The sequence below is a fragment of the Lepidothrix coronata genome, unplaced genomic scaffold (genome assembly GCF_001604755.1).
Source record: "Lepidothrix coronata isolate B3197 unplaced genomic scaffold, Lepidothrix_coronata-1.0 Scaffold181, whole genome shotgun sequence".
NCBI lineage: Eukaryota > Metazoa > Chordata > Aves > Passeriformes > Pipridae > Lepidothrix > Lepidothrix coronata.
In genome coordinates this window covers 96,601-115,092 of record NW_016690361.1, presented here as the reverse complement: position 1 = coordinate 115,092, position 18,492 = coordinate 96,601, and the positions used below count along the sequence as shown (strand labels likewise).

Below are 18,492 nucleotides of genomic sequence, written 5' to 3'. Positions count from 1 at the left end.
AGCTCCAGAGGATAACCTACTAAATACTGCAGAGAAATACTTGATGTTACCACAGCTCACAAACATATATTTGAATTTTTTTTCTGAAACACTTGTTTTTCAAGTGTCAAAGTCTTACCATGCAACTGTGCCATACAAAGAGAAAATATAAGTATATGCAAAGCATGATGAGCAAAAAACAGTATATATGGGCCTAACTTCTGAATTAAATCACTCTTCTGGGGAAAAGACATGGATATCATGTCAGAACTCAATCTTGACAGTAGGCCTAACAAACTCAAGATACTACAAAAAAGCTTTGCATTATGCTCAATAGACACCTTGAAGGCTACTATGATAAACACACTTGCTTGTTTTTATTATCAGTGCCAGAGACGCGATTCAATCCCCCACGGGACCATCACTCATGGGAGAAAGCTGGCACACGGAAGCCTGCACTAGTGTAGCCAACACTTCAGGCAGAACACATACCACCTTGCTTCAGATTTGTAATAAGGCAATCAAGTGACTTCAAAGCCAGATGTTGGTATATGTAAGTATGTCCTGAATTGTGAGGAAAAATACATGAGCACTGCCAGCACCTGGAGGAAGACATCCTTGAATTGCTTCTATGGTCTGGACTCTTAAATCACTGTGTCAGTCTCAAAGCACACAAAACTAAGTTCACACCTGTGTGTGTAGACAGGCTGGAGCTCTGGTTAAACACAAAAAAAGAAAAAATTAAAAAGGCATTGATTTCAGGTTGTAAAGGCCAGAGCCTGACAATTTCTTTGAAGAATTCCAACCACTGTCTGAAGCAGGAGGGAAAACAACTAGCAACTCTCTAATCTGGAAAACATAATACTAAAAGAGGGACAGCAACTTTTTTATCACCTGCTTATTTGGGATGGACAAACTGACTAGATTCAGAGGTAATGTCATCTTAAAATTTCTTTAGTACCAGTCTGTGAATGCAAATGAAACCTAGGGATTTTTTCTAAATCTCAACAAACGAGTAGCAACACTTTCCAATTTACCAATGTCCATTACTAGTCTTATACAAACCACTTTTTATGGAGAGACTCCCCTAGTCACACATATGTTAATAGCAAATGATTTTTAGTTTCTCATTTTCAAGAACACTGTTAATCATGACAAAGAATGAGCTCCTCAGAAAGGCATTTCAGGTCCTTAAATGCCATTTTTAAAGTTCAGCATAAGCTAATTAACAGACTGAAAATGTCACAAAAGATGAGACCAAGACAGTTAGACATTTCAAGATTTTGTAAGGAACCACAGGAGTTACATCCTGTCTCAGTGTATTTAGTCCCGCTAATAACTTGAAACTTTACTTGTAAGTTTATGACTTTTTATTGAAGTGTGAAGATTAGGACTTAATTCTGGGGTTTTTTTTTCTTCAGATTAATAATCACATTCTGTTATGACAGTGCTGAAACACTATTAAAATTACAATATTAAGAGACACTTGCATATATCTGAGGAAAAAATCCTCTGAAAGATAAAAAAAAAGCTAACTGTAGACCACGGCTGTGTAAGACAATCTAAAGAACAGTAAAATTTCAGGTACCAACTATTGTTCACTGTTGGCAACAGATTAGATTTTAGATGGGGAAAAACACATAAGCTATATTCAAAATACAACAATTTCAAAAAATTTTATTAAAATTAGCATACAAAAGATTTTGAAGGTTATTTCTCAAATGGTTATTTATAAATATTAATGAAAAAGCAGTGGTTCGTTTCCAAGAATCTCCACCATACAGTTACGTACTTTAAGAGCCTTTTGTTTTTCTAATCATTGCTTCCATCATATCCCACTGCTCTTTGGTAACCTAATAAAAGAAAAGGAGCATTTTATTGGAATTCCATACAATAATTACACATTCGAGTGTTTGAATGTAAAACAGCAAGAAAGGAAATGAATACCCTTTTCAAATCATTGAATTCTCCTGCCATAGAAACATATTCTCCACCATCCATCCTAATAACCTAGAAAAAACATAAACAGTGTATTTAGTAATAGTGGCTTTTCTGTAGTCTTCCCCTGTTATGAACTGTGAAAGTAATTTTTCTTGATTTGAGTGAGAAAGCCCCATGCTGAAAATAATGCAATTCAATCACTTTTAAAAGTTCTTTTTAAAAGTACTAACTACCATGCACTACAATCAAAAGGTGAATAATACTTGTAAAGGATTTCAAAGTAAGATGTTTTGCTTCATTTCTGAAACCAGCGCTTTAAAAAATATCAGCAAAACTCATACCATCATGGGATTAATTGTATAAACGAGATCAACCAAAACTCACTGCTCCATTAACCCAGCTTGCATAGTCGCTGCAGAAATAGGCAGCAAGATTTGCAATTTCTTCTACAGTTCCCAGACGACCACAGGGAATCCTCTCAATCATCTTCTTCTCAAATGTGCCTGTTGGGTCAAGGCGGCTAAAAGCACCCTGAGAATTACGAGAAACATTAAAGTTATAACTACATCAGAAAATAAAATCCAACAGAGATTTGACTCCGCAGACACAACATGGAAGATAACATTTGTGAGTAAGCTGTCTACACCCTCTTTGTCAGTAGCATGAATAAGTAGGGAGTAGGAAAGAGAAAACAATTTATCCCTGTTGCAACTACTGAGGATGATAAGCTGGAATTTGACACTTTTGGGATACTCGCCCATCATCTACCTGTGAAACACATACGGGATTAATGATCTTTATTCCTCAAACACCCTTGGTAAACATTTGAAGAAATAAGCAAGACTCAAAATTGCTGCAGGGACAGGGGAGAGGAATCAGGGGAGAAGAGAGCAGGAAAGTGGCCAGAAATAAATTACATATGACAGAGTAAATAAAATGGAAAAGAAAAAAAAAGATAAAGTTCAGTTAAATTGCAGCAATTGCCAGAACTAAAGTAAGCCACTGGAAGTTTTAGTATTTGAATAGCTTAAAATGGCATGCAAAACAGAAAGGTTTTTTTGTTCTTCCTGGCTCCTCCACAAGGAAAAACCTCCTAATGTGAAAAATGTAAGAGTAATATTTACATTGTTACTGAAGTTATGAGTTAAAGCACACTGTAATTTATGTAAATATGGCTATAGTCATGCCATTTAAGTCATCTGTTGCCATGTTTTTAAAAGCCAGTTTATAACCTTAATGCTATTGAGCTTGTATGCCTTTTTCTTTTCCCATCATGACTTACAACAGTATTTTTTAGATAAATGGATACAGCCCCTAAGGCAGAAAACCTTGATTTTGCAATATGCTGTCTTAAGTAAAGCCTTTTTATGTTTTGAGGGAAATTTGAACTCGGAACCAGTACAACAAATATAGTACTTTATTAAGAACACACAGTATTTCAAGTGTGTTTTACACTATTCATTTAAATAAGAAACATTAACAGGAGGTAGTAATATTGACATTTAAAGCACTTAACTTGCCAAAAATTATGAGAATTTATAAATTGAAAAGATCTCATGATGTGATATAGTGGATGCCAAACATTTATATGGATTCAAAAAGGAACAGGACAAGTAATGGAAGAATAAAATCTATGAAGATAATTGCAATATGAAGAGACACCAACTGTATCAAAATCCCCAGAATGCTAGAGGTTGATGACACAAAGAAATGTTATTAAATGTTTTTCTTCTACTCTTGTCTAAAAATCCACAAGATACAAGGCCTGGTGGACTTTTGGTCTGATCTTATAATGCTATTTCAACATTCTTATAACCCTGCTGATTCTGCCATTTGCTTTTCTTTACAGTCAAATGAGTTTTAACTAAGCCGTACAGCGGATCTAAAACTGACAAGAGGAGAAAAGGAAAAAAAAAGAAAAAAAAAAAAAAAAAAAGAAAAAGTAAAAAGAAAAGCAACTCTGCACCCCTACCCCCAAAACAACAGTAAAACCAACTGTGAAACATTTTACAGGTAGTAGCAATACCATTATTAGCTGTTACTGCTCATAATTGTAATAATTTGATTCAATGGGAAACGGATCCTCCTCTCTCCTCCTGCAGGACTGCTCTCTTTATTCTTCCTGTTCCAGCTGGTCTGGATTACTTCCTTCAAACCCTCCAGTCCTCCTTTTCACTCACATCAAAGGTTCTCGTTTCCTTGCCAACTTAAGTTTTTCTAGTTTTGAGATTTTCAAGAAAACTAGTGAGATTCTGTTCTCATATACCTAAAAGAGATTCTGAGATTTTGGAATTAATATTTTGTCTAATAATTAGGAGTTCAGGCAGAAACAGGCACTTTACTCCACCAACTGTCCAAATTCACTTTACTTGACAAACTAGGTACGAACAGTTGATAAGAATCAACATTAAGTATTTTGATATACAAATTCTCTAAAACACTAAAACGGGTTCAGTTTAAATCAGCTGTAGTAGAAAGGGCAGTGGCACATTTCTGAAGTTCAAGAAATCCTATCTTACAAAAAGCATCTGAGTGAGAAGCGTGTTCAATATTCCAGCAGAGTCTTGACTACCAAGGAAATCATACTTGAATTTAACAGTTATAGAAAAGACTATGTTAAAGTTAGACTATGTTAAAGTTAAGTCTGTACTACAAAGCATATTCAAGGCTGTGTTTTACTTCATGCTATGTACCTTTGTTTTTATTGGACCTGGTTGAATCACATTGAATCTCATGCCATATTTACCCCATTCAGCCGCAAGAGACCTAAAAATTCATTAACAGAACGCATCAATATTTTAAACACAATATTTTAATAATCCTATTCAGAAAAAAAACATTAGAACTTTCCTGAAACAAGCATTTCTATTAAGGTTTTATTCTTGTTCTTAACAAAAACATTTCAGAGAAGAAAAAAAAAAAAACAAAACAAAAACGCATTCACAAATAGGAATATTGATTTAATAGATGCATCCTAGATAAAGCAGCATTAAGGAGCAAGTCTTACTCCCCTGAAAATCACAGATGATTTCAGCACCTAAATTCCTTGACAAACGACTGTTAGGCCACCATCTTTCTCTGGCTACTTGGACTATCCCACAAGTATACTTTTCTAACATTTTCAACATAGCTCTCACATTGAGCGTTTTGAAATAACACAAAACAGAGGACACATTCTAATATGGGACCACTAAAATAATTTTGCTTTATGACATTTTGTCTGCATAACAAGTATTTTGGATAGATGATTTACTATGGTGAATTAATTAGCTGAGTCATAAAGTCTCTGAAAAGTACAAATTTCAGTTACAGCTCTATAGAACAGAAATCAAAATCATTATTCAGTCCTTCGTTTTTTTCTGGATAAAGATTTCTAGCAGTAACTTTTCTAGCAGAAAGCTGCCAAACTATTCAATTCCTTCTGCTGAAGTGCAGAGGAAGGTCTATGTGCTATGGACTAGCGTGAAGTTAATAATGAGAGAAATCCTTTTGTTTGCCGAGTAACATGAATACCTTACACAATACTGTTCTGAATTAAGCATAACTGCAGACCTTAATTTAAAATAGTGACAGGAAACAAATTTCTTGATGAAACTAAACAGAGGTAAAGCCACAGTATAGTGTACCCAAATGCAAGTACATCTTTTCCTGAGACAAAAGAACATGCAAGGTACTATAGACCTTGAACAGTTCCCTTAATAACTGTCTTGAAGTGTTGGTTCACCTATGAGAACACAAGAGAATCTGAATATCAAAATTCTTTAAAACTGAAACTTTGGAACTTGCTATTGCCAAAAGAGTAGTCCTACTTGTCTGTATCTTTGCCTTGTGATAGAAACTATCACAACAATAACAGTTAATACTTTTTTCTGTAAGAAGCTGTCAGCATACTAAGATATTGCTAAGACAAGACTGGAGCCTGAAGGGATCTTTTATGGTACAATGGAATAGGAGGATTACACCAACTAGCTCCACTTTTATGCACCAATTACTCTACCTAAAGGATGTGAAAACCAGAGCACACATTTTGCTATATTACTTACTTGCTCATTGCTTCTACGCCAGCTTTGGCAGAGGCACTTGGCAACACAAATCCTGAACCACTCTCTGCATAAATTGTTGTAATAGCCAAGAATGCTGCTCCTAGAAGGTGCAAACACATTTAAAAAAAATCCCACACTAAACAAACAAAAATACATGAAGATCAAACTCTGAACTTAAGGTAAAAGTAATATCAGTGGTATAGAAGTTAGCAGTTCAAGTGTTAGGGATGCCATTTCACTCTGGGTTGTGAAAAGGCATTTTAGAAATATAGTCTTGGAAACTTTATTTTCAAGCCTTTTTATTTCAGTTCCCTCTTTTGCAAGACTTTTAAGAGTTGTTTCAGGTAAGTGTAAATAGCTATTGATAAAGTTCCAAAGGTCTAAAGCCTCACACTTCTACTGATTAATGAATTTAATGCACAAATCAGTCTAACTGGAGTGAAGGCCTAAGATCTTACATTGTTTTTTTCAGAAGCTGCACTAGTCTAGTTATCAGTAATCAGGTATTTTGCCCTAATTTCATCAATTCCTGAGGGGGGGGAATCAGCATTTATGATTAGGTTTGGCATAATCTTAAAATGACACAGTTGAGGCCTTGAGTAAAAGTTTATGCAGAAAAAAAGTAATTTTTTAAAGACATTTTCAAAAGCTTTTTCTGCAGTAGAGTCTATTACGAAGTTAACCTGCATAACTTTCTCCATTATTATCACAACAAACTCTGTTATAAAAAGACTACTTTCTTTTATATGCTGTATTTTGTAACAGGTTTAGCAAAAAAACATTCTGGAAAATAATGGAAACTGCAACTGTTTATTTAATCTTTCTTTTATAGAATCCTGCAAATTCCAACTGTCTGGTCAATGACTAGTATGAGCTTACTGTAACTGGGAAATGGAGGACAAGGGATGACAGTTCACTACTTATGCCACAGTAACTAAAATAACTGTTCTACTTTCTGTATTTTAAAAATAATTTAATTAGAAAAGCTACCCAGGGGTATTTCTAAAACAATATACATCACTGATAGACTGCATGTGAAGTAGAAACTCAGGTAAAAACTTACAGTGTTACACAAAAGAAACTAAAAAGAACCATAAGCAAGCATGATTGAAATGCCAGCAGATATCCAGAAACCATGGATCCTGCTAATAAAAATGTAATCTACATTGAGAGACTCTGAAAAGAAAAATCAACACAAGGAAAAAAAACCACAGAACAACTCTGAAGCTATCTAGAGATGATTGCTAATTATACATTTCACAGAATTAAACCACAGATTTTTTTAAAATACAAGTTAAGTAGAGGTGAGTTAGGTGAATCTAATACAGAAGCAAGAATAACTGATAAATTTACAGCTCTGAAGTTTAAAGTACGCTTCAGTTCATACACAACTTTTATTTGTAAAGCCTATATTCATAAAATGGACAACAACTCAGCAATTAACTTCTCCCTCGTTGTAAAAATACGTAACACACTAGCAGAATAAAAATTCCTTTTAAATACCAGTAAAAACTTGGGTGTCTAAAAGCAGAAAAGTTTTATTATTTACATTAGATTTAATGTAGGTCATGCTGCAGACCTAAAGGATGTGTCAATGTTTTAGAAACTGTCAGATTCATAGTATCCTCACAGACTGCTCTAAAATATCTGCATTAGTTAGCATCACCATCACATCAGAAACTAAGGTAGCTGCTCAAAATTAGAAAAGCATGCAAGTAAGAAGAAAACAAAGGTGGAGAATGAGGGGACAAAGAGGTACAATTGGTTTACTTGCAAAATCATGTCTTAAAGAAAGCCTTAAATAAAAAGTCTTACTTACAGATGGAATCCCCTAGAAAGAAGGCATGCAAGTAACAGCAAAAGAAATTCACATGTTTTATAAGCTTAGAAGCGAAAGCAAGAGAGATGACATGAAGGTGAATAACTTCTGAATTTTACCAAATCTGAGGATGGAAGAAAGGAAAGTAGTTTTTCATTCCACAACAGCAAAGCCAAAAGCACGTTTGAAGCCATATTTCACATTACTATACAGAAACACTGCATGAACCTGGAAGGCCATAAGGCAAAGTATTAAAATGGTCTGCTGTAATTATACAGTAAGTCAGAACTGGGGACGGGTTTCTAATGTGGGAATATCAACATTTTTTAAAATGGTGGAATGATTTTTTCATGTGCTGCTAAAATATAGGAGGGACATACCTATATACTAACAAAAACTGTTACAGACCTACCAAAATAACATTAACTTTATATTGTTATAATTAAATAGTATAAACTCAATGAGTACTTTTCGGAGAGAAGTTTTGAAGAAATTCAACTAATTCAGAAGTTAGAGAAATACAGTGCAAATAATAAAGTAGTACTGCAACACAGTGACTGTACCTAGAAAACAAGATTCAGAAGTGAGGGCACATGAAAAACCATAATACAGCTACTGCTTTTAAATGAATTTGAGATTATATAATTCTGATCAAAAAAAACCCCACTCTCATTGTTTTTCAATTTGTAACTGGAAGATAATATAAAATGAAAGCAGTTCTTTGTATATAATCTATGAAATAACATAGAAGGGCATACATTATCTTTCCCTTAAAGACAATAATCTGGTTAAGCAAATCTTTGGCTAAATAGTATAAGAAAGAACTGTCATATTTTTAAGGTAAAGCTATGATATTGGATTAAACTCCTAGGTAGTCTAGAACTAGGGTTCTGGGAAAATAAACTCTAACACATTTCAATTTTGAAATTATCTTTCAAGTTATCTCAAAGGTAATATTCTCTACTACTATTAGTCAAATAGCACAGCTGTAAATTTTACTTATTTAAGAGTAGGAGGAAATTTCAAGGGGATATCCTGACTTGCTGTTCATGTAAATAAATATCTCATGTTCAGTTGCTCAATGAAACCAACACAGACTTAAAAGAAATAACAGCACTTGTTTTACACAAAGCCTTATTTTTTTTAGTTTTAAAAATGTTTTACAACTAGAACTCCCATTTTTATATTCAACCTCATGACTTCTGGATCCAATTGTAAGGCCTGTAAGGCTACAATGAAATAATTGTTAGCCAGATCTACTGTGTGATACCTACGTACAGTTTTCACTGATAGTGAAGTTCCTTTCTAGAAGAATGTTAAAAATTGTATTTCTTTTCCAACTACTATAATAATAGCAAGGCAAGGAAAGCAAGTAATAACATGTCACAGTGCTTATCTTAAGATACCTTTTTGGGCTTTAATGAGCTCCTTTCCGATTTCCAGAGTTACAAAAGCAGTACCATTAAGCACAATATCTGTTATTGTTCTCCATGCATTAGCAGAAAGTCGTTCAGAAGGGGAAATAAAGTTTCCAGCTGCGTTGTTTATCACAACCTGAAAAAAGGAAAATTTAAGAGTTAACTAAAAAGAACTATTCCCGAGACAAAACCAAAGGACTTACAAGGAACTTCCTAGTGTTTCCAGGTACAAAAGCAAAAATATCCTCATCAAATGAGGCACAGGGGGTGGGGAGAGAGAGAAAATAATCCATCAGAATTTTAACATCTGCAGCACAGACATGTGTCAGTAACAGAAAATGAGTCATATTTCCAAACTACTGTAATTACTAGTCTAGTACTGAGGAACCATAAATGTAGAGGGTGACTTAAGTCACTGTTTTCCACAGTATCTGAAGTGCATCCTAACAGAAAAGTTTGTCCCCACCAAGTTCCAATATCCCACATATTTAATATAATGGATGCATGGGAATAAAAGCAAAAGAAGTTCAGGCAACCTGGTAACTAAAGTCTGGATTGGCTGACTGCTGCATAACAGGAAGTCAAATCAGTCATGACGAGGAGATTCTGACACAGTGTGCCACAAGCAACTGCTATGAAACATTCACTGAATAGATGTACATCCCTCACTTGCTGCTTTTCTATAAACAATAATTAGGCAGAGAATACTTTCACTTTATTATTTGCTTAGCCCTTCAAGCCAATAGAGTAGATAACGTTTTAAGCATCACATAAGCAGTTTTTAAACCAAAACCTATGTGGCCGGATCCTGCATATTTAGTCATATAATGTGCTGAAGTAATAAAATGGTGTATTGGTTAAAGAATGGCACCTCGATTCATGAAGGTTTGCATGTAAAACAAAGTCCTGAAGAACTTCCAGGCTAAATGAAGACATCAGAATTTTCAATAACAAAGCAGAGCACAGCACATATAACATGAATATAAGACTAGTAATATACAGCAGTCATAAATTATACATATGGATAGCAAATATAATTTAAAGGCCTCCCTGGAGTTATGAAGAAAAAAAAATCCAAACACCTCAAGATGTTGGATGGTTACTTGAATCACTGAATAAATACAGCAAAGACATAATACTAAAACTAGTGAACTAAGGACTGCACAATACAATCTTTGAGATATACAGGACTGAAAAGTAATCCATGACAAAAAAATGATTGCTTTCTAATTGGGAGTAATGGTCTTAGGAGCAGAATGAATAAAGCAAAGCTAGAAGGACTATCATACTGCCATTAACTTCTATTTTTGAGATCTCACCTCACATGCACAGTGGCAGGGAGTGATACCCAGGCTTGCAGTATTCATAAATTTACATCTCTTGTCTGTCACTAAAAGAAAAACTGGACAAAATGAACTGAATATTCAATTTACTCTGCAGTCTATCTTAAATACACAGAATATGGGAAATTAAAGAGAAAGTAAATGCTAGTAAAGAACAAGTCATGGGAAGTACTTATTCAGAGAACTACTTGTGTACTAAAAACATAAAATACAGGAAAAAGTCTCCTCTCTCTCTGCACACACTTAAAATCTGGAGATCATAATGTGTTTTGGCCAAAAATGGCATTTAGCAGTAGTCAAAAAAATCCCAGAGTATCTTGTCTACACGTCAGGACAGTGAGCTGCCTTATTTCTAGCACTGTTATAGCAAACAGCTGCAAGAAACAGTTTCTCCACTTCTTAATATATTTAAAATTCAGTAGTTTCTCTACCACATCTATAGGAAGCTCCTGGTGAGCGCAAATTGTCTACAATATGCATACAACAATTCTAAATCTACAGTGAACAGTTTTAAATCTGACTATCCTTTACAACAATGTTAACAGCCTCATCATACTTTCTATCAGCTAGTAGGATCAAAGTTTTTATCTCACAATCAAATCAAAATTTGGTGCCTATCATTTGCTTTGGACTCCACCAGACCACCCTTCTCAGAGTCTGATGTAAAGAGCCCTGTGTTTTGTGCCAAACTATTAAAGAACAGATGCTTAGCTTGGCTGAATACTTTTTTCTTGATTTTATGAGAAATTAGTCTTCAAGTTTGAACTTTTTTTGTGTATATTAAAAAGTCTAAGCAAGGATCAAAGATGATGTTTATGATAACTTCCATTTCTAATTTGAGAGACATTCTGTTAATAAGCAACAGCTGCAATTCAGTAAACACAGGTAAGTCACCTGTTCAGGAGGATTTAAGGGCAATATTCTGTTCACTTAATTAATTCAAAGAATCCCATCAGAATTGTCCTACTGTTTAAAAGAAAATATTAATCCTCAGAGTAAAGATAAGGATGTTTTGTCCACCTGGCCTCTAAGTATTTTAAGAACCACAGGAACAGAGTGGTTCTTGTCTAACTATTAATGTTTGCTTTACCTTGAAGTACTGCCACTGTTCAGTCTAGTGTCTCTTTAGATTCCACTAACTTTCTAGCATAGTAGTTTTCTTCATACCTACTGTGCAAAGTATTTTCAGTAATGAAAAATGAAGTTCTTTCCTTTCTGTAAAACACTTACATCAGGATGTCCTGCCAGTTGGATTGTTTCAGCAACAGCATTCTTAACTGAAACTGGATCTCTCACATCACACTGGATGGCATGAACCTGCATAATAATCGAAAGGCAGTTGTTAGACTTGAAAACTATGTCACTCATAGGCTAAACAAGTCCACAGAAGCACATCAATCCAAAAAAATTCTAAAAAGTACAATAAGTAACATATTCACAATCCCTTAAAAATGTACCTTATTCCCTGTTTTAGAAGAAATTTCTTCTGCTGTTCCTTTCAAAACATCAAGCTTCCTAGAAATAAGTAGACAACATCCCTTATTTCAGTTAAATGCAATTACCATTCAGATTAATAAAATCTCATGATTTTCTGAGCAAGGATGAGCTACTACTTAATAAAGGTGTTTGTGCACATGCATGTTGCTGATTTTCACAAAAACTGAGCTTTAAGATTAAGACTATGTTTAGACACTAACCTGCTGAATGAAAACTTCAAAGCTAAGTAATTTCTGGTTAGTGCTACTTCAAAGCAACTCAAAAGTGACTACAGTAAGAGACTATCTAAAGTTAATCGCACGTCACAAGCTAGAAAAAGTATTTTCTTTCAGAATATACAATCATCACACATAGTTTAGCTACTACTCTACTAGCACTAATTAAGAGATGCATATTGAGATTTAAAACTAACTAAACCACTGTTTGGATGAATGTCACAATACTTCTGTTTAATTTGATTAAAAATTAGATTGTTTTTCTAGACTTTACTGCAGTGCTACTTAAAAGAGCTGCAGAAAGATCATCTTCATCAAGGGAAAACCAGGACTCTTGTTAAAGTCAGAAGAGGAATGGCTTTAATTCTCTATTGCGATTCAAATCTGTCTCAAGAACACTTGTAATAATATATTATTTTTTGTTCTCCTTAAGGCTTTAGTTGAATTTATGTTTAATATTCAGGGTTGTTTGCTGCCACATTTCACAGAAAAGCATTTGGTTTATTTCTTCCTATTGTTTTTTACCCAATTAGCCATCTGTAGATGGATCTGCAAGTTTATAGAATCCAGAACATGACATTATAACTTGAAAGAGCACTGAAGTAGAATAAATAGAATAATATTTTCCAGTTTATGAAGAAGAAAACAGATCTATTCAGTATTTGGTACTAAATGACAGCTCTAAAACATCTTCATTAATATTTACCGGCTTGCTATAACACACTTGGCACCTAAACTGGACAAAGCTGTTGTCATCCCTTTGCCAAGCCCAGTACCTCCACCAGTTATAAAGGCCACTTTCCCCTGGAAGGTATTTGGTGGCAACATCACTTTTTGAAGAGGTGAAAAGAATGCAGCTTGTGGTGCACTGCTGTCTTGATGCAGCACATTTGGCCCACGGCTGAAAAACTGAAAGAAATTAAGAGAAAAGTTAGTTTTTTCCCTCCTTTCTGTATACAGGATTGTTACACAAGATCAGATTTTCTTATGCCAGTGGAAGTAACAACCATAACTGCCTTAATTATAAACTGAATGTAAGAATGACCAGATTGTATTATAGCAACACACACGGACCTTCACTTTGACGCTAACACTACACTAGGAAAGCACTTGAACTATTTTTAGATATTCCATTACAACTGGAGAAAATATTTTAACCATGATTCTTGCTATTTTGTGTATTTTTGTGTCTATAGCTTTTACTAAAGCATGTGGAAAACCATTACCAACTAATTATTGACTGCCAGTAGAATTTGGGCTTGGGATTCATATCTGCACTGAACTTTATGCATAAAAAAATCCATGTGATTCAGAGGCTACATCTGTACATATTTACAAATTCAAAAGCTTTTGATCCTTTACTACTGCAAAAGGTTTCGATCCTCTACTGCTGCAGGCAACAAAACCACCTTCTTTACTGGAGAATGGGACAGAATCAAACTCCACAAGACCTGTCCCAATCGGTTCTGGTGCTGCTAAGGAAACCAATGTCATCTCCCAGACAAAACTGAGTGCGGTCTGGTTACCAGTATCACAGTCTGTCCCTGCAGAAATACCATTTACAGTAAATTAGCCTCTCAAGAACTGGTCCCTACAAAAAGACATATTTGGAATGTGTTTAAAAACACACATGAAAAGAGAAGAAAATTCAATATTACATCTAGCAAACTATACCAGTAAGAAAACATCCCACTAATTCAATCAGCAATTTTGATGTCACCAGGAAAGTCACAACAAAAACAGCTAAGAGGATATTTCTAGCATCCCAATACATTAAACTAACTCAAGCCCTAATCTAATGACTGAATTAAATGCCTTGGGACAGCAGCATTACAGCAATAATTCAGAAATTCCCTTATTATTTAGAATACAAAAATTACCTTAACCTGAAGCTGCAAACACTTTCAAGTACGACAAAACTAGACTTGATTTGCAAAAAATTAGAAGACTGTAAATTATATTTATTTTCTCTAATAATAATCCGTACTAACATTTTCAGCACTAAAATTAAAAAATAACACTTTTAGTGGTAGATGATTAACCTGTACATGCCAAAGCTACAATGCACTGGGGGTTTCACAGGGCTTAAATCTGGTCTGAGAAAGCGTGCATGTGAATCTTTCTGTGTGGTAATACATCTGCATAAGTAATACAAGTGAAAACAGAGAGAACAATCATGGAACTACAGTGACAATTTAATGGAGCCTAAAGCATGATGCTAATAACACCAAAGCTGCAGGTTCAATCCCTGTACAGGCCATTCACTTAAGAGTAGGACTCGATGATCCACGTAGCTCCCTCCCAACTCAGAATATTCTGTGAAAAGCTAGGAGTGAAGAAGAGCTGTGGGTAACAAAATTCAGAAAGTAAAGCTTGAACTAAAGCTAGAATTATCACAAAAGTAAAGCAGTGCAGTAAGCCCTACAGCATTTGTATCAAGTGTGTACTTCAGGGATTCTTTCTGGAACTTGGACTCTTCAGCTTTGTGCAATAGGTTTGTCACAAAAAACTAAAAAAAGAAAAAAAAAGAAACAAAAGGTAGTTCTAAGGAACACAAGTAGACCAAAAGGAAATTCTGAAGAATATCACATTTTTCTAAAATAATACAATTCTTCAGATCCACTACTAAAAAATTGTAAAGTTTGTAAAATACTGATTTTTTTTTTTAATTCTATAGTGAAAATAAAATTTGCATACTTTGACAGAGTACCACATTATTACTAAGCCTCCAGAAAAGGGAAGTATGAAGGTTCTCTCTTGGGACTTTCTTAGTTTCCTACTCATCTCTCTTCAGGAGAAAAGCTCCCACTGGAGAACTTCAGCTGAAGGCAGAGACTGCAAATCAAGACAGCACTCAGACTCCCTCTTCCTTCAGGATAGGGACATAACCCCTAGGCAGTACTGAGGCTCCCTGATTAGGTGCTCTGTTAAATGACAGACACAGCCACTGGTCTTGCTCACCACTACAAAACCATGCAAGCAGCTTTCCTTCTGCTCCAGGGAGGAAGATTAGGAAACAGGCCATAGCAGGGGCTGGCAGAAGACTGCACCAAGACTAATAAAGTACTGTAATGATATCCAGAAGCCAGTGAAGTGAAGTCGGTATAATTCAGCAATCTTTTCATTAGACAGCTATCGTCTCATTACTAGCTTGCACAAGGGGCTTCTACGACAGGATCCACTCAATTTAATCATTCTACTATTTAAGGTCAAGGTTTTAAATTATGCCTCAGGTGTAAACAGAGATATATAGAAGCCAGGAAACTGTTTCAACAAAACTAGAACAAAAAAACCAAAACACCCAACAAACATCCAAATCATAGACAAGCCATAAAACAACCCTCACTCAGGAGGTAGAAGTGACTTGTGAAATTACTGCAGAAAGTCATCTCAGAAACACATAAGCAGTCACTGGTAAGAAGCACTGTGCCCTGGGAGAACTCACTAGGAACAGCCTCCAGCAACCCCCAATCACAGAATGGTTTGGATTGGGAAGGACCTTAAAGATCATCTAGTTCCAAAACTCCTGCCATGGGCGGGGACACCTTCAACCAGACCAGGCTGCTCAAATCTCATCCAACCTGGGGCATCCTCAACTTCCCTGGGCAACCTGTTCATATCCAATACAAACCTACTCTCTTTCAGTTTGAATACATTCCCTCTTGTCCTGCCACTACATGCCGTTTTAAAAAGCCCTTCTCCAGATTTTTTGTAGGCTCCCCTGAGGTACTGGAATGCTGCAATAAGATCACCACGGTCACAAGTCAGCCACGCCACAGTTTGGACAGCAACATTCAAACCACGTTACCCAAACAGCTTTGGTATTGGGGGCAAAGGGCGACGCCAATGCCCCCACAGCCCGCACTGAAATGGGAGATACGGGAACTGCCCGGCCGTGGGCAGGGGCCGCGTCCTCTGCGGGGGCTCCGAGACAGAGCCGGGAGCTGAGGAGAACCGAGGAGTGTTCCCACTCTCGGGGGGGTTCCTGGCTGTTTCCCCAAGACCAGCGGCCGGAGACCTCCTCCGGCCTGAGCCGCCCCTCGACACAGCTCCGACGACAGCAAGAAACCGTCCGCAGGGTCCCGCCGTGCCCTGAGAGGGGACAAGGGCGCCCCGGCAAACCGGGGCAGGGGGGCAGGAGGTGGCGAAGCACCCCCGAGGCGCCGCCGTCCCCGCTGAGCCCCAGCAGCGCAGGGACCGCCTTACCCTCCCGCTGCCACAGAAACAGGAGCCGCGCACCGCGCGCCGCCACAGCCCCGCCGCCGCCACAGCCGCCATCTTGCCCCGCGGGGGTGGCGCCGCGGGCGGCACCGGGCGGGCACCGCGGCCACGCCCGTCTGAGCCGCTGAGGGCACGGAGCCGGCGAGGCCGCCGCCGCCCCAGGTGTTGCGAAATGTGGAATGTGTAAAAATGTTCTTAAGAAAGGATGTTCTTTGGTGTTTGATCTTTGTCCGCTTTCAAGCGTAATCCACAAGAAAGGAGATTTAGTCCGTGAAACAGCAGCTAATAAGCAAGCTGTAAGCGACGTCCAGGTGTTAGAATGGCAAATTACTTGTTAAGGGTTTAAGGCTATCTATGTTTCAGCTATCTCAGACGGGAGGTTAACAAAGCTCGGGAAAAAGGATGTACCACTGATAGTGGACACGAAGAATGCAGAATTTACAGACCACAAGGACATTTAGCAGAACCCGAAGACAGGAAAGAAGCTAATAAAGACAACTCAGCAACTGTGGTGAAATCAACTCCGACTGGGTAAAAGTTAATTCTGGCAGGGGAAGACGCCCACGGACCCAAAAGAGAAAGACTGAGCCTGCGGACTAATTAGCTTGAGAAGTGACAGAATCATTAACCAGTAGAAGATAGAATACTCTTTAAAAAGAGGACAATGCATGTTAGTGTCTTTATTTGCTAAAATATACATTCAGTGAAAAGTTTTGGAAGTCGTTGTGCTGGCTTTGTGGACTTATCACCCAGCACCCCTTTCTTCACAGAACTGTAAATCAATCAAATACCTCGACTCTGCGAGGATTTGGCCTCTTGCACACTGGGAGAAAGAACCTATTTTGGAAAACACAGGGGCACCTTCATGGCCACTGCCACCACCTTGGCACCTCCAGTTCCAGCTGTGAGGGTCAGGGTTCAGGCTAACTGCTTCACTGAGTTGGGGTTTTATTACTGTGATTTACTCAGTGCTACTTAAAGGACACTAAATAACTATCTTCTTCCTTTTGTTGTTGTTGGATTTTTGTTTGTTTGTTTGTTTGTTTGTTTTTGTTAGGATTTTGTTGTTGTTGTTGTTTTGTTTTGTTTTCTTTGTTTTGTTTTGTTTTGTTTTTTTCCTTGTGATCTAAACCCAGGATTTTCTGTGCCCTCTACCCTTAGCATGGTGGCCAGTTTTTGGTGTGTGTTTTTGGGGGAGGAGAGTTGTTTATTTAAGGAATGCGAGAAAAGGGGTGGCACAGCTGTCTGATAAATGGGATTTCAAATGGAGTGGGTAACATGCGGCCTGATTTGGGGTGAGACTGTGCATTCACAGATCACTCCTGGGCAGCAGCACAGAGGCTCTGTGCTGGCTCCACCGCACACACCAACACTGGCTGACTGCCATGAGGCAAAGTTTATCAGAAAGATCAAGATTCCTCATTTCAAATTCAGCACTGTCAAGGGAGTTCAGAAAAGGCCTGAGCAGTCTGCGAACATTAAGCCATTCAGTGACAGGGGATTATGTTGAGGTAACAAGACATTCAGTTTATCTATGTTGAGCACATAGACTGGCCAACCAGAAAGGTAATGACTGACTGATACCTACCCATTTGCACAGCCTGGGTAATAAGGCAGAGAAACCTGCAGAGTCATATCTGCCCATAAGGAATGAGAGGGTAAGGGTGTGAGGAAAATGAATGGTACCTGTAAGAACATAGAGATTTAATAAAGCTGCTGGTTTTGAGGGGAAGAGACGACACTTGATGAATCTGTGCAGTTAGAAAACTTGCCATGAAAGACAAAAAAACTATCACTAGGTCTATACTATCAATTTTTGAATTCAGGGCAAACTGAACACACGCTGCTATGGGAGTTCAGAGCCATCAGACTTCAAATCTTACAGCTTAGTCATCATTGCCAAATGGCCAAACAGCTATTTTTCTAAATGTTCAACATTTAGAAAAAACAAAAAAAAAATAATGTTGATGCTCTGTTGGTGCAGTAAGTTCTAGAGTACCTAACATCTAGGTGCTG

At 37.1% G+C, this 18,492-nt stretch overlaps 1 protein-coding gene across 1 annotated transcript; it reads right to left on the bottom strand.

The window, feature by feature from the left end:
- Window positions 1–1,391: 1,391 nt before the first annotated feature.
- On the bottom strand, window positions 1,392–16,545 carry DECR1 (2,4-dienoyl-CoA reductase 1, mitochondrial). Its single transcript, XM_017830592.1, has 10 exons — window positions 16,462–16,545; window positions 12,962–13,164; window positions 12,001–12,058; window positions 11,774–11,860; window positions 9,189–9,336; window positions 5,964–6,063; window positions 4,614–4,686; window positions 2,305–2,451; window positions 1,927–1,989; window positions 1,392–1,832 (listed from the first exon to the last, which is right to left on the bottom strand). The coding sequence occupies exons 1-10, from the start codon at window positions 16,531–16,533 to the stop codon at window positions 1,773–1,775; spliced, it is 1,011 nt and encodes a 336-aa protein (XP_017686081.1). The 5' UTR covers window positions 16,534–16,545; the 3' UTR covers window positions 1,392–1,772.
- Window positions 16,546–18,492: the final 1,947 nt, after the last annotated feature.